Source organism: Cajanus cajan, chromosome 6 (assembly GCF_000230855.2).
Source record: "Cajanus cajan strain Asha chromosome 6, NIPB_CcT2T_4, whole genome shotgun sequence".
Lineage (NCBI taxonomy): Eukaryota > Viridiplantae > Streptophyta > Magnoliopsida > Fabales > Fabaceae > Cajanus > Cajanus cajan.
Window position 1 is genome coordinate 46871882 of NC_138522.1, and position 15814 is coordinate 46887695.

The 15814-nt window shown below is 30.3% G+C and overlaps 1 protein-coding gene across 1 annotated transcript; it reads right to left on the reverse strand.

Annotated features, from left to right (window-relative positions):
• Window positions 1–4863: 4863 nt before the first annotated feature.
• On the reverse strand, window positions 4864–6728 carry LOC109815642 (transcription factor ORG2). The gene is made up of 3 exons (XM_020380404.3): window positions 6398–6728; window positions 5590–5943; window positions 4864–5279 (listed from the first exon to the last, which is right to left on the reverse strand). Exons 1-3 carry the CDS (start codon window positions 6668–6670, stop codon window positions 5199–5201), a joined length of 708 nt encoding a protein of 235 aa, XP_020235993.1. The 5' UTR covers window positions 6671–6728; the 3' UTR covers window positions 4864–5198.
• Between the last annotated feature and the right edge of the window lie 9086 nt (window positions 6729–15814).

Sequence of the window (15814 nt, forward strand, 5' to 3'; positions counted from 1 at the left end):
CTCTTATTCTTATTACAGTACTCAATTGTCAAACACACAACTCTTCTTTCTCTACTCAAATGCCCTTCGTCTCTCTCATTTATTGCCCCTTTTTTCTTCCTACGTCACCTTAATTTATGGACCCTTACTTTTTCTTTAATATTTTTTTTAATATTCAGTTACTACGAGTTATCTTTTTAGATAAAAATATGTTTTCATCCTTTAAATGTTTTTATGTTTTAAGTTTATTATTTTTCTCCATCTTAAAACACTTTACTCAATTACTAAATTAAGGCATTTTTTATGATGGATTAGTAGCAAAAAATGTGCCTCATAGATAAATTATTAGTTTTAGCCATTTAATATATTAATAAAAAATCAACGTATGAGATTGAAGGAAGACAATCCACATACCAGTAAAATAATTTTTTTTAATCAACTCATCCCCGTCGAACCACCACCATAGCGGCGTCACCATGACCGCACGCGTAACAACATCACCGTGATCGTACGTGTAGCGGTGTAACTCTAGCCACACTCATAGTGTCACCATGGTCACACTCGCAGTGTTACTATGGTCGCACGACTGCACGCGCTGTGTTACCAATGCAATTACACCTACGGCGTCACCATGGCCATGCGATCGCACTCGCAGTGTCACTATGGCCGCACAAGTAGCATTGTCACCATGGTTGTACCCGCAACGTCACCGTGGTTACACAAGCAATGGTCAGCCACACTTGCAGTGTTGTTGTGGCTCTCAAATATTTTTGTAATCTTTTTTTAATATTTTTTGGTTAAAAATCTCTTATTCTAGGTCATTTTAGTGTCTCATACATAAGGCACATTTTTTTTCTACTTCATGTTAGAATCTGTCATTTTTTACTGATAAAAAAATTACGAGATTGTTTTCCTCAATGCCTAGATATCCCACTTTATATATATTTAACGTCACTTTGAATAGTGAAATTTTACTATTTAGAGGTCAATTAAGAACAATATGTTAATGATATTAAGTTATTAACAGAAAAAACGTAAAAGGATATGTTTACTCTAGTATTTTTACTATTATCTCGTCACAATATTTATCATTTTCTTACTCTAATATCTTTATTTATTTTCTCTTTCATCTATCTCAATCGATCTCATTTTGGGGGTGGACGTTCAGTCTTTCTCATAAATCAATTATTACCCATCACATGTCAAACCAAATAGTTATACAAGTATCAGGCCTGTTGAAAAGAAAATGATCCAAACATTTTTTCAGGGTTTCAATTACTATATTTCTTTTAGGGGAATTGCTATATATTTTAAAATAAATATATTTTCTACATCAAATTTTAATAATTTAATTATTAAATTAAATATTTTAATATATAAATTAAGTCTATAATTTTTTTTAAAAAAAAATTAAAATTATTTAATATTTTATTTTATTAATTAAATATTTTATATGTTAATTTTAAATTAATGAAATAAAATATTAAATAATTTTTAAACTTTTTTAAAAATTTAAAATATTAAATTTTTTTAATTCAACTGTTAAATAGTTAAAATTTAATATAAAATATAAATTATTAAATAAAATAAATATAAATAAAATTATTTTTGAAATAAATAAATCTCTCTTCAAATAATATTATGTTAAATTTTGGTCATAAATATGAAAGATGGGACGAGGCAATAAAACTAATTCCGCTACAAAGGAATTCCGTTACAAATTAGTGTGGCAAGAATTACCAGAGAATAAAGAAGCTCTATTTCTATTTTGGTCCAAAGTCTCTATTTTTTTGTGAATAGCCTAAACATATATTTGACATTTGCAAAACCTAAACTTGGGCTACTTGCAAAATTTAGCCCAAGTTTAAGGTTTATGATATATACACCTCTCTTTTTTTATAAGTATACCTTCTTTTTAAAAAAAAATAATTAAAATTTAAAATATTTTTAATTTTTTTAATTTTATATTTTGTATTTTTTAATTTTACATTCACAATATTTAATTTAATATATATTTTTTCACATATTTTTTCTCTTTTTTCAATTTTTACATGCACCTTTTTACCTTTCCTTCACCTCACCTATTTTAGTAGCATGTAAAAACTAAAAGAGAAAAAAATATGTAAAAAAAAGAAAAAAGTAGAAAATTGAAAGTTAAAGATATAAAATTAAATTTTTTTAAAAAAAAACTATAATATTTTATATTATTTTTTAAAAATAAAGGAGGTGTACTTATTAAAAAAAAAGGAAGTGTATATATGATAAGTCCAAGTTTAATGACCAAAACTTTTCATGCTGGGCCCAAGTCAAGAACTTCTCTCATTCTCTTTGTTTACGGATCAAGCCCAGGCAAGTAATCCTGCCCCCGAGTTAGAATTAGAAGGTGGTTGATGATATATACACCTCTTTTTTTCTATAAGTACACCTTCTTTTATTATTTTTTTTAATTTTAAAATATTTTTAATTTTTAATTTTTTAATTCTACACTCGTAATATTTAATTTAGTATATTTTTTTACACATTTTTTCTCATTTTTTTTAATTTTTACATGTATCCTTTTACCTTTTCTTCACCTCACTTATTTTGGTAAGTAATTTTAATTCTTTTGGTCTTACATTACTCTTCCTCCCACCTCTTTCAGTTTTCTTACTCTTATCTCCTCTCTTCCCACTTTTAATTTTCACACACATATAAACGTAAAACTAGTTTTTAATAATATTATAGGTGTGTGTAATTTTTTCGACAACAAGTATAAAATTAAAGAAAGACGAAATAGTACATATAAAAACTGAAAAAGAAAAAAGATGTGTAAAAAAAGAAGAAAATAATAAATTAAAAATTGAAAATATAAAATTAAAAAAAAACAAATATTTTATAAAAATGAGGTGTACATATCTAGAAGTTCAAGAAATTGAGCAAAGTTAGGTACACCTTCCCTTTAAACGGAAGTAACTTGTTTGGTAAATTGAGCCATGAGCCCAATCCGAAACACTTTTGTTACAAATAAAAAAAAGGGAAAAAAGAAACATGCTTTCATACATTTTCTTTATTATGATTATGAATTAATTATTTTATGTTTTCTAGTATAGTTTACTAAATCCAAATTATTTGTTGTCCTCTAACTTTTATTTTAATTTTAATTTGTTCATTAATTAATTTTTGTTTTCTGACACAATCTCCGTTAGTGTTATATATCTAGATATATTAAAAAGACATACAATCTTAACATAAAACTGATTATTATTTTTCTTTAGGTTTACAAAGTATCACCGGCAATATGCTTTTTATTATGAGTTAAATTGAAAAGTCGGTACTGACTTGAGTACTTAACAGTTGACACTTTTTTTTTTAGTATAGCCTCTGCTTATATGAAAAAACTTTACACTTTAGTTTTTATATATAATTCTCTTTTACAAACTAATTAGTTCCCAATGTCTACCAGCATTATAACAGTGTCAAAATATTTTTCCAAGCTCGAGAGATTAAAACTGATAACATGTACACTTTTTTTTCATACCGGAATCAGAACGAAATGTAAATTTATTTTATTTAAAGACTAACATGACAAATATCAAGTTAATTGCAATTTTATTCTCTTATAATATTAAATATATAATTTTATATTTTCTATTTTTATATTTATAATTTTAATTTCTTAATTTTATAAAATTTATAAATTTAATTCTCTCATTAAATATTTATCCGTTGATCATTAAAATTATAATTTTAATATCATGTCTAAGATTAAGTAGATGATATGATCATTGATATTTAATAGTATTTATATTAAATTCACTTTTAATACTCTTTTTTTCCTCATAAAAATGATAAAATGAGATAAAATTTGATGAAAATAAAAATTAAAAGTGTAATTTTAGTCTAAATATTATTAAATATTAATTATCTTATCATTTACTTATTGTTAAGTTAGAATGAATGTTACAAATTTTAATAATTAACGGATAAACATGTAGCGAGAGTACAAAAATTGTATATTTTATAAAATTGAGAGATTAAGATATCATAATTAAAAATTAAGAAACTAAAACTGTGGATTTAATATTATAGAACCAAAAGTATAATTCAGCTTAAATATTACTCTCTCCAATCTTATTATAAGATACAATTTAAAAAGAAATAATAGTTATTTTTAAAAGTCACTTTATAATCTCTATAAAAATATTCATCTTTTACTCTTATTAAAGATTGTGAAAATATGTATTTTTTTGTTATTAGATAATAATCAAGAGAATATAATAAATAAACATTCTTTCTCATCTCTTAAATTTTTCAATTGTCAGTTATTAATTTTATTAATATTGGTGTATAAAGTTTAATATAGAGTAATATCTTTCATTCTCCTATAAAAATTTAATGATAAGTAATAAAGATAAAACTTGTACATTATAATTTTATTTCCTAAATTTAATATTAACTACTAATATAATTATTTATATTTGTATGTTTTATTCGCTTATAAGTGTTCCATAATAAAGAAGGTAGAGCATAATGTATAACACTAAATCTTAAATATAATACCATTGTAAGTTTGCAACATCAACGAATAGCAAAATATTATACCAAAAACTGACCATTTTATTATAAAAAAAATCATGTAAGGACTAAGGAGTAATATGTAAAGAAAATCGTCTACGAATTAAAAGGAAAATACGATGTTAATTAACTATGAGACTAATTTTTTAAAAAATTTAACCGTGGATCCAAAATTTAACTGCTATATAAAGCACTGCTATAATTCTAGTATCACAGATTTTATCTTTAATAGGTAAGAAGATCGATGTTACTATTTGATAAGGTCATATCAGACATAAATTGAGAAAATGAGATAGTAATAACTATAAAACTACCATGATATAAGTCAAATTTAACAAACCTAAAATTAAACTCTATAACCATCCGCGTTCTTTTCGTAATAAAAGGAAAGAGACACATAGAACATTTGCTTGGCAAGGCTGAGTATAACATTTATGTTTACACAAAACATTCAATCATATTCCTTAAATCCTAAAGTGCATGCACTTTCCTACCAGTTGCTTTTTTACCAAACCATATATAAGGGGCATGTGATTACTCCTTTCTGATCTTTCTATCCGTACATATGCCAAATATGTACAGATATATTTAAGTGTCAAATTTAACATCAGAAGCATTGAAGATCGTTTGATCATCACAATTAATTAGTGCCAACTTTAGTTCGATCAGAAAATCCTTTGCTTCTCATATATTGACAAAAGCTTCTCAGTTAGAATCTCGGGCTCTAATCTATGAGTTTTTTCCACCTGCATGCAGAAACAGAAGCACTACTTCATTAGCCCTCAAAATTTTTAAGGCATACGCATACCCCTTTTTCATGCATTTTTAATCATTAACCAATGCCATAGGACATTAATTAATAATAGGATTGTCCTTTATTAACATGTCTTTTTCTGTCTTGTTACTTTAACAGATCCTACTCCATTAAATATTTCTCTTTTTTTCTTGATTAGAATAAAGGTAAGGATATAATAATAAATAAATAAACTAATAATTAATGTTTCTTAACTTTTTAAAATAATAGATAAATTGAAATGGAAGATTTTCTAAACACACCTGGAAATGCAAGTTGTAGAAGACCCTCCCTCCAAAGGTTTCAGAGGAAGAAGCATTGAGTAGAGAGAGGCCATTATTTTCTAAACAGTGCAAGATTTCGGATAGTGGAGCCTTGTGAACCTCATAAGAGGAAATGTGAACAACAGCTTCACAATCATTGAGCCTACTTGTTGAAACAACAAAAGCAGAATTAACCTTCCTTTGAGATTCTTTGTTCACTGCTTCTCCTTGCAATTGCCGAGAAATTCTGCGCAGAAGCTCTTCTTTTTTCTTTGTTAGTCCTTGCACTTGCTGTTGTAACTCAGGTATGTATTTTAAGACTCGTGAAACTGTCGCTGGAATGCTCATTTTTTTCTGCAACCACGTTAACATGGAATCAGATCACTATACAAACATCGATGACACTTTAATTATAATAGGTGAAGTTTCACTTGCTTTTTGTTATAGTTTTGTGATTATACTGTTATATTGATAGGTATTAATTTGTTTATATATAATAAAGTAATCGGATCCCTAAACCTAAATATTTACTACCTTTGTTCATAGTCATACCAATTACAAGAATTCAATTACCTTTACTCGAACCAATAACAACTAAATTAGTTTGAATATTGATCCAACAATAAACCATAACAAATAAGAAATAGAAGAAACGAGTACATATTTTCTAGCATAAAATTATGAGAAGCTAATATTGAGGAACATGGTTTATATTTGTCTACTTATATATTTTTGATGAATAAACATCCCAGTTGATAATTAATTATATGATAGAAACATTGAATGTGGCTGGAATTGAATAAAGTACCGTTTGATCTGCGAGTGGAAGAAGTGAACGAAGTGAAGAAACCAAGTGATTGACCTTCTTGCGGCGATCACGTTCACTAGCATTGTGGCTAAGCTTCTTGACCATGGCAGGGTCAGGGGATGATGGTCCAATCTCAACCTGTGCCTCAAGTGCTGAACAAAATTCCGAGGACGCATCATCTTTGTACAAGTACCTCTCGTTGTAGCTCAATGGCTCCTCCTCTAAGAGCCACTCCATAGCTGAGAATACAGGAGGGGAGAACAATGCAACCATGATGATGATGATGATGATTTCTTGGGAGCAGTTAACAAGTTAGTCAGATAGATAATAAAATGGTGATGATCTCGACTTGTCATTGTGAAATATATATACACACCATGTCGTTATCCTTTACGTAATCATACATTATAAATAAGTGGCTGCTAAAATATCAATAAATTATATATTTTATTTTCTTCCCTTGTGTTATTACATATGAACTCTTCTTTCAGGTAAGAGTTGAGACGTAAAATAATTCATGGAATTATACCGGCAGGACCACTACGCATCATAATAAAATTATTTTGGTGCACAAGCAAGCGCGTGTCTGAAATGTGGCATCTATGTGTTAATCTATGTAGAAGAGAGGGTGAGAAGGTGGGAGAGTGTGGATGAAAACCGAACACGATACACTTCTTTAATTATTGGGTTTTGTTTACTTTCTTACTTCCAATTTTTAATGTTCCACTTTTTCCTTTCGATCATGAATGTGGTATATTCTCTGTGATGCTGCCAACATCAGTGTTCACAAAATAAAGTTCATTACAATAAATATATGTTAACTGCAGGTTTAACACTGGTGATAATACCTTATATGAAGTAGTAAGAAAAAATATGCGTGTATGGTTAATAATTTCTATTAAATATTATTTATTTAACGTGTTGCGATTTAAAATCATGTTATTTATATAAATGTTTAACGGACAAGTTAAAATGCACATCCCTAAATGACAACATTCTGTCCTCAGTGATAATTATATATATGAATAATGAATGTGTCAACGCATATTATCATATAAAGGGAACTTGCAAGAAAACCTTATTGTTTCCTTTGAATTGCACGTGCCGATGCATGGTATACACAAGCCTTTAGCTCCCTTACCTATGTTTTGCACGGGTTTATTAATTAAAGGCTTGGAATTTCAAAAGTTAGTGTTCATCACCAAATATGATGATGCAAGACGCAGTACACTAGTATTATATCCGTCACTTGTATGAGCTTATTAGGTAGAACATTATTATAAATGATAATAGTATAATTTTCAAGGCCAAGTAGTTTGGAAGTCGGTAATAATATACGTGGTTTAACCAAGAGATCGACTGTATTAAATACAGGTTATAGACGTAGATGTCTTTGTAGTCTCTCTTTCTTCCTTAATTAATTAGCGGTATATGGAGTACTAATTAAATTCATATACGAAATGCATTATTTTACATAACTTTTAATTAGTAAATTGGATTTATTTATATTTCATGATAAGAAAATGAAAAAAAATTTCAATTCAACACTTAACTATGATCAAGATCTACATTTTATAAAGATTAATACATGTGCAACAGCTACATACTCATTTTGAAGACAACATGAAGTTTATTTAGATATATTTCTCCGAAAGTACTTATAAGAAATAAATAAATAAATAAAATAACGTTTTTTAAAAGTTAAAATTAACTTATATTAAATTTTAATCTTAAATATAAACAATAAATTATTTTTTTATTTAATCTTACTTATAAGCAACAATCAACGATTTTTAGAATTATTTAGGAATAATTTTTTATATCCTTAATTTATTATTAACTTTATTCTTATGCATTCACTTATTCCTTGTACACTAGGTGTTTATGTTGAGATTTTGTGATAAACATACCAAATCTATTGTAATATAATTTTGAAATACAAGTTGTCATATCCACAAGAACTTGAAAGATGTTTTGTAATTTCTTATATCCTAATTAAAACTTGTAAAAAAGAAAGAAAAAAAAAATATATATATATATATATATATATATATATATATCACTGGATATATATTATTGAATTCTTAAAGATCATTCTAAATCAATTTTCTATCTTAAGAAATTTTAAAGATCCTAATTTAATAATTGACCTCTCAATTTACCCAACCAAAGCCCTTGCATTTAAGCTCAAGAATTTGTTCAACAACGATTTTGAATCTATTCTTGGCATTTAGAATCATCAAGCGATTTGATTCAAAACATATTTAGAAAATATTTTTCAACTAAAATCTAAATCAAAAAAAGATGAATGACCAATTCACCTCAAGAATTAAGAACAAGATCAAATAACTAACACCAAATAGTGTATCATATATATGAATCAAAAGATTTACATAAGAGTTTTATAGATTACGTTCAATCGTAACGAAGAAAAAAGATTAGTTACTCATAGTAGTCAGAGCAATCTCCATGTACAAAGAAAGTTTAGAAAGAAAAGATTAAACCCAAGATTCTTATCCCAAATGGTCTTGAAACTTTCCCCCTTCTTTAGAGCTATGTTCTCTCTGTTTCTATTTTAATGATGTTCATTTTCTCTTTCCAATCCTTTCTATATGTTCAAGAAAATAAAATAGTGTGTTATAAATGAGTAATCCACTCAGTATTTTTCAAATGTCTAAGTGGATCTTTGAATTCTTCACAGTGAAGAAAACTTCATCCATTGAGCCCTTTCTAGTCCATTGAGCGTTTTCTGAAGCCAAATTTTTTTGTTCCCTAGACCAAATATGCTTAGTTTTTTCTAAATGGTTTAGTGAATTTGATTTACAACAAATTCTTGCTCTCTATCTTTAATGTATTGAACGCATGAAAATCAGCTAAGCGAATTTGTGAAATTTAGAGGTCTTAGTACTTGATCAAATCTACATGAAAATAAGAGTTTATAAGTTTAAAATCTATTAACTCTTTACAAACTGACCTATTTACGCATCTTTTTTATTCTTACAATATTTTAGGAGTTGAAAACAAATTTTTCTTTTAAATCTAGTTAAATAAGTGTCTAAAGAGTTAAATTCTTTAAGTAAAATTGACACTTATCAATCTAGTGGTTGAGAAATTAACATATTTTTTGCAAAATATGAAATTGAAAAGACTATCTCTACCAAGAGTATGCATACTTTCATTCTACCTTTGGAAAATCAGTAATTGTGGCATTTAAAAAAGTCTAGTATTTATTCATATTTCTAGGATTAGTGTTTTATTCGTTAGATATTATGAGTATTAACATTAAATATAATAATCACATAAAATAAATAGTATTTTTGGAATAAAAAATAAATTTATGATAGAATTAATTAAAAATAATAAATTTATTTATTTATTTTAATCTTGATAATTAGTCTTATATTGTTTATAATTAGGAACAAAAGTAATACATAAATTAAAAGTTTTTGGAAAAATTAATATGAAAGAACTTTTACAAATTAGTTTATATATAAACTAATTTTAGCTTATTAAAAAATAATTTATTTTTTCTTTTTTTTTTTTAAATTCTTTTAAATTTTTTTATCTAATATAGGCCAATTGTTTCTTTGTAGCCATAAAGTCTAGTCTTTGGGGCATGACTACTTGAACTGCCACCCAATTGTACCATTATTTCCATATAGTAGAAGAAAATAACAAGAAAATATAAGATAATAACCAATTAGTTTCTTCAACTTGACTGAACAACGTATATGATAATTATTTAGTATCCTCAAGTACACTGATCTCCATGAAAAAGCTTAGACTTTTTGGTAACAGCTGTTAGTATAGTTATATGAATAACTTGATTATAGGAGATTTTGTTATTGCAATATTTTGTACTATAATATTATATTTTTGTTACAACATAACTATAGGGATAGCCTAGTTATAGGAGATTATGTTATGCAATCATATCATTTACAATAATCTTGTTTATTTTCGTAAAATAGCTAGTGTTATGTGGTATATATAAATATATTGTATCCTTCTGTTGAGACAGATAATGAGATTCACTATTTTATTTCTCCAATTCTTATGTCTACTTTCTATTAATACCAATTAGGGTTGTTTAAAAGAAAATGAATTGAATTAAATTGGTAAAGAACTCGACTAAGTTGAACTATTAAAAATTGAATTATTTTTATAAAAGTGCACTAAATTATTTCTAAAAAGAATTAAACCAAATTATTTAAAAATTAAACTAAATTGAACTATAAAAATTGAACTAATGTTGTAAAAGAGTAAAAATTCTTTAAATTGTAAGTTCCCCTACTTTATTATTGAAATAAAGTAGTTCAATTCAGATCTTAAAAAATAAAGTTGTTGAATTGAGTTTATCTTAACTATATTTTAGTTCAATTCAATTCAAACAAACTATTTTTCTAATTAATTCAGTTTTCATATAGTTTAGTTGAGTTCAACAATTTTAAATACCGCTAGTATTAGGGATGAAATTTATGAGAAAAGTTGTGACATTGTATTTGTCAAAGAGGTCCAGTTATTTACTGCACCAAATTGAATTTCAAAACAACAAATTTGTAAAACTAATTTCAAGGAAACATATTTTATGTCAAGAGGAAATTGCTTAGGCACCTAAATGGTATTGCTCATGCACTCCTTCAACGTGTAAGTGATTACTCATGGATGATCGCAACAGTAGATATTTTCGTGGTACAACTGTTATGCATAGGAGGAAGAACAGAGTAAAGATACTGCAAAATGAGTTGGGAACATATTGTCATCATTTAAAACATATGCGACCAGTTAGTCTTTGCAACATGTTGTATAAGGTTCTTACTAGAACCTTAGCTCACAGTCTCAGCCAAGTGATGGAAAAAATTGGTACATCCTAATCAATGTAGTTTTGTTCCACATAGGAACAACAGAGACAATATAATAGTTGCTTAGGAAGTTATCCATTCAATGCAAACCAAATCTGGTAAAAGAGGGTGGATGGCAACTAAAATTGGCCTAGATAAGGCTTATGAAAGGTTGCATTGGGACTATGTTAAAGACACTTTAGAAGACATTGGGCTTCCTCAGAATTTTGTGAATCTGGTGTGGGCCTATATTTCATCTCCAAGGATGAAGATGCTATGGAACGGTGAAACTTTGGAAGAATTCTTGCCTTCAAGAGGGATAAGGCACGGAGATTCTATCTCCTATGTGTTATGTATGGAGCATCTATTTCATATTACTAACATGGTAGTAGGTCAAAATCTCTCGAAGCCTATACGTTTTTCGTGGGGTGGACCTCCTCTATCTCATCTAGCCTTCGTAGATGATCTCATCCTCTTTGCAGTAGTCTCTATGGAATAGGTGAATCTTATTTAATCCTGATTGAATTTATTTTGTTGTTGCTTAGGCTAGAAAATTAGCCAACATAAAACAAAGATATTTTTCTCCAAAAATGGCTCATGGAACGTTAGAGTAGAAATCAGTGTTGCATTTGGATTTCAGCTTTCTGATAGTCTAGGAAAATATTTGGGAATACCCCTTCCCCATACACATGTTGAGTATGCCACTGGTCACGTGGTCAACTTGGACAAATCAGATGTTGTCTTCAGCAAAAATACTCCTATTGAGTTACGTAGCACCATTACAGATGTTTTGGGAGTTCAGGAAAACAGCACACCAGACAGATATCTCGGACTCCCTTCTTTCATTGGGCACAACAAAAGAGAGGCTTTCAAATTTGTTAAAGATCGTATTTGGAAAAGAATTAACTCTTGGAGTAGCAAATCTATATCCAAAGCGGGCAAAGAAATCCTTGTCAAATCCATCCTCCAAGCTCTTCCAACTTACACCATGAGCATATTTCTCCTCCCTCACTCTGTCACCGACTCTTTAGAGAAGATGCTCAACACCTTTTGGTGGAGTTCAAATGGCAGTAACAAGAAAGGCATCAATTGGCTAAACTGGAACAATCTATCAACCCCTCGCAAGGATGGTGGACTTGGCTTCAAGAATTTGGACACTTTTAACATGGCGCTTCTAAGTAAACAAGTATGGCGCATTCTTACTAACCCCGATGCTCTCGTGAGTCGTCTGTTGAAGGCTAAATACTTCCCTGATAAGAGTATTCTTGAAGCAAACTTAGGTCACAATCCTAGCTACACTTGGAAGAGTTTTTGGAAAGCTAAACACTTCCTCAATGATGGCCTTAGGTGGAAAATCGGTTCAGGTAAAAGCATATCTATTTGGAATGAGCCTTGGATCCTGCACAACCAAACCTATATCAAATCTCCTAGTTGCACCAATGACGTGTACAAGCACCTTCACGTTAGTGACCTCATCTCTTCTGATACCCTCGAATGGAATCACAACATCATTCATCATATTTTTTACGAAGCCACAACTAAAGACATCCTAGCCACTCCCGTTTACAGCCACTGCACAGATGACTCTTACGTGTGGAAATGGTCCAATGATGGATGCTTCACGGTCAGGTCTACGTATAAAGCCATAACAAGCTCTCTCCTCCCAACAAACACTATGGACCCCGACAAAACATGGAACATCATTTGGAGTCTTCCTATTCCTGCGAAAGTGAAACATCACACATGGAGAGTCTATAAAAATATCCTTCCTACTCGTGCCCAGCTTCAAAAGAAAGGTGTGAGCTGCCCCATCAGTTACCCAAGATGTGATGTTGGTATCGAGAATTCTTGGCATGCGCTGTTTGGATGTTATGATGCGAGAATTTGTTGGCTGGCTAGTAACCTAAAGGATAAGATGAGCTCCAACATTGATCAAGCTAATGGTACTTCTGATCTTGTGAACAAAATCCTTAATCTTTGGTCCAATTCTGATGCGGCTGACTTTTGCATGATGATGTGGAGTATCTGGACTAGCAGGAATAATCTCCTATGGAAAGATATGCCTTGGAATACATCGTAAGTTGTCCACCGTGCCCGTAACTCCAGACAAAATTGGACTTTGGCTAACCAGCGGCCTCTTGATGTTAGAGGTATTCCTGGTCCCACCTCGACTACCCAATGGTCTCCCCCACCCCATGGTTCATACAAGTGCAATTTTGCTACATTCCCTAACTCTGATGAGAATACATTTGGAATCGGTTTCTGCATTAGAGACAGCTTGGGTTCCTTTGTGGGTGCACGTACCCTCAAGATCCCTGGTCTTCCTCCTGCCAGTATTAGAGATGCTATTGCTCTCATGCAAGCCATCATTTTGGCTTCGGAAAATCAATATTCGCCCATCCTCTTCGAGTCCAGTAGTAGTAGAATTGAAAAAATTTTCCTTCATCCCAACCTGAAGGATAGAACTAAATTTAGTGACATTATGAACCATTGTAGAAATAAGATAAATTCTTGTGCCAACTTTAATGTAAGTTTCACTCATAGATCAGCTAATTTGGTGGCTGCCAACCTTGCAAAGGCCTCCAAATGTTATGCTAATCTTAAGGATTTTGCATACATCCCAAATTGTATCTTCTCTCTTATTGTTAATGAATTGAGCTAAGGCTCAGCTCTTCAAAAAAAAGGTATTATTGATAAGATCAACCAACGTTTGAGTAGCTAGAAGACTAACAACCTCTCACAAGCAAGCCGACTAACTTCAACCAAATTTGTGCTTGCTACTCTACCGGCATATGTCATGCAAACAATTTACCTCCCACAAATATTGTGTGATGAGATGGACAAAAAATGTTGGAGCTTCCTATGGTGCGACAACAAGGAGCATAAGAAAGTTCATGTGGTTAACTGGTATTTAATTTGTCAACCCAAAGAGGAAGGGGGGATTGGCTTGCACAATACTAGAGATGTGAGAGCATCTCCAATGGGAGTTGCTTATAAGCAACTCCCAACCACTTTAAATGGGTCTCATTGTACCACGTCACTCTTAAGCAACTCATAGTATATTTTTACAAGTTTTGCTCCAATAGAAATTGTTTATAAGCACCCCTACTTTTTTACAACTCATACTACATTTTTTGACACCTCACACTACACTTTATTATAAATTTTTTAAAAATTAATTATTATAAATACTATATAAATATGAATAACAAATAAAAGAAATTATATAATAAAAAAATTATAATAATAATAAAAAGTAGCTTAGTATATTCTATAATAAAAAATTAAAAGACTATTTTATTTGAGAAAATATTTTCTATTTTTATCTTTAAAAATAATTTTTATTTTTAAATTTTTAGATTTAGAAAATTTGTTTAGTTTGAGTTCTTGTTTTCTATTTAGAAAATAGAAATACTAAAAATGTGTTTGATTTAATTATTTTTTAATAAAATTTTACGAAATGTATTTTTTTTATTATAAAATATAAAAAATAGAAAATAGAAAATAAAATGTAAAAAATAAAAACGCACGCGGAGGGGTCAAGGGCGGAGGGGTTGCGGGGGGCGGGTCTAGGTATATGGAGCTGCGCAAACGGTGGTTCTGCCGCACGCGGTGGTTCTGGCGCTCGTGGTGGCACGCGGTGGTTCTGGCGCTCGCGGTGGCACGCGATGGTTGCGGTGGTGGTTCTGGCGCTCGCGGGGATTGTAGTGGTTCTACCGCTCGCGGTGGTTGCGATGGTTCTGCCGCTCGCGGTGGCACGCGGTGGTCGCTGGCTGGCCGTTCTGGTCATGCGGTGTCCGTCGTGCAGTGGCGCGGAGAGACGAAGATGAGGTGAGGTGAACACGTTTTTTTCAATTTTTTTATTTTCTTAAATCTGACCCATATTCCACGTAGATTCCGTTTAGCCAATCAGATTTCTCTCCTCAATGCTAAGTAATGGACCTTGTAGAAGCAACACAGAAAATTTGTTAAGCAACCTAAGTGCCATGTAGGATGACTCCAATGGGAGTTTTTAATAAGGACCGTTGCTTAAGAATAAGCAACACACTAAACACCTCCCATTGGAGGTGCTCTGAATGCAATATTCATGATAAGAATTATTAGAGTTTGACTACGGAACTAGAGAAGTTGTGGGTTAATGTGCTTAAGGCAAAATATGGTTGCACTAAGTGATATCAGTGGGACATAATAACTTTAAAATAACTCACGCACAACAAAAGTAACAGAGGAGGAAAAACTGAATTCTTCACTTAATATATTTCATTTCCTAACATGATCAATAAAACAATACAACATATGGCCTTTATATAGGCTTTACAAACTAATATAATATTATATTTAGGAAACTCATTTGCGAAGGAACGAGAAAGTTAGTATGTAAATTGGCTTTGTCCACCACAATTAATGGTGTCAAACTTTGCTACTGCAATTTCAATTTCGAATTTTCAGGTGCGGCAGTACGGCTTTGTAGGCACCTACAATCTTGATTTAATCAATTCTGACATTGTCTCCCTTAAATCAAGCTTGTATCATTCCAAGCATTCTTTTTAACTTATAAAATAACTCAGCTTTTAGT

What these genes read in the sequence shown, in the direction of transcription:
- LOC109815642 (XM_020380404.3), bottom strand. Translation starts at nt 6,670, where the DNA reads ATGGTTGCATTGTTCTCCCCTCCTGTATTCTCAGCTATGGAGTGGCTC. An exon ending in TTCCACTCGCAGATCAAACG is followed by an intron (nt 5,944 to 6,397) that starts GTACTTTATTCA and finishes ACGTGGTTGCAG; the next exon opens with AAAAAAATGAGCATTCCAGC. An exon ending in TCTACAACTTGCATTTCCAG is followed by an intron (nt 5,280 to 5,589) that starts GTGTGTTTAGAA and finishes TTCTGCATGCAG; the next exon opens with GTGGAAAAAACTCATAGATT.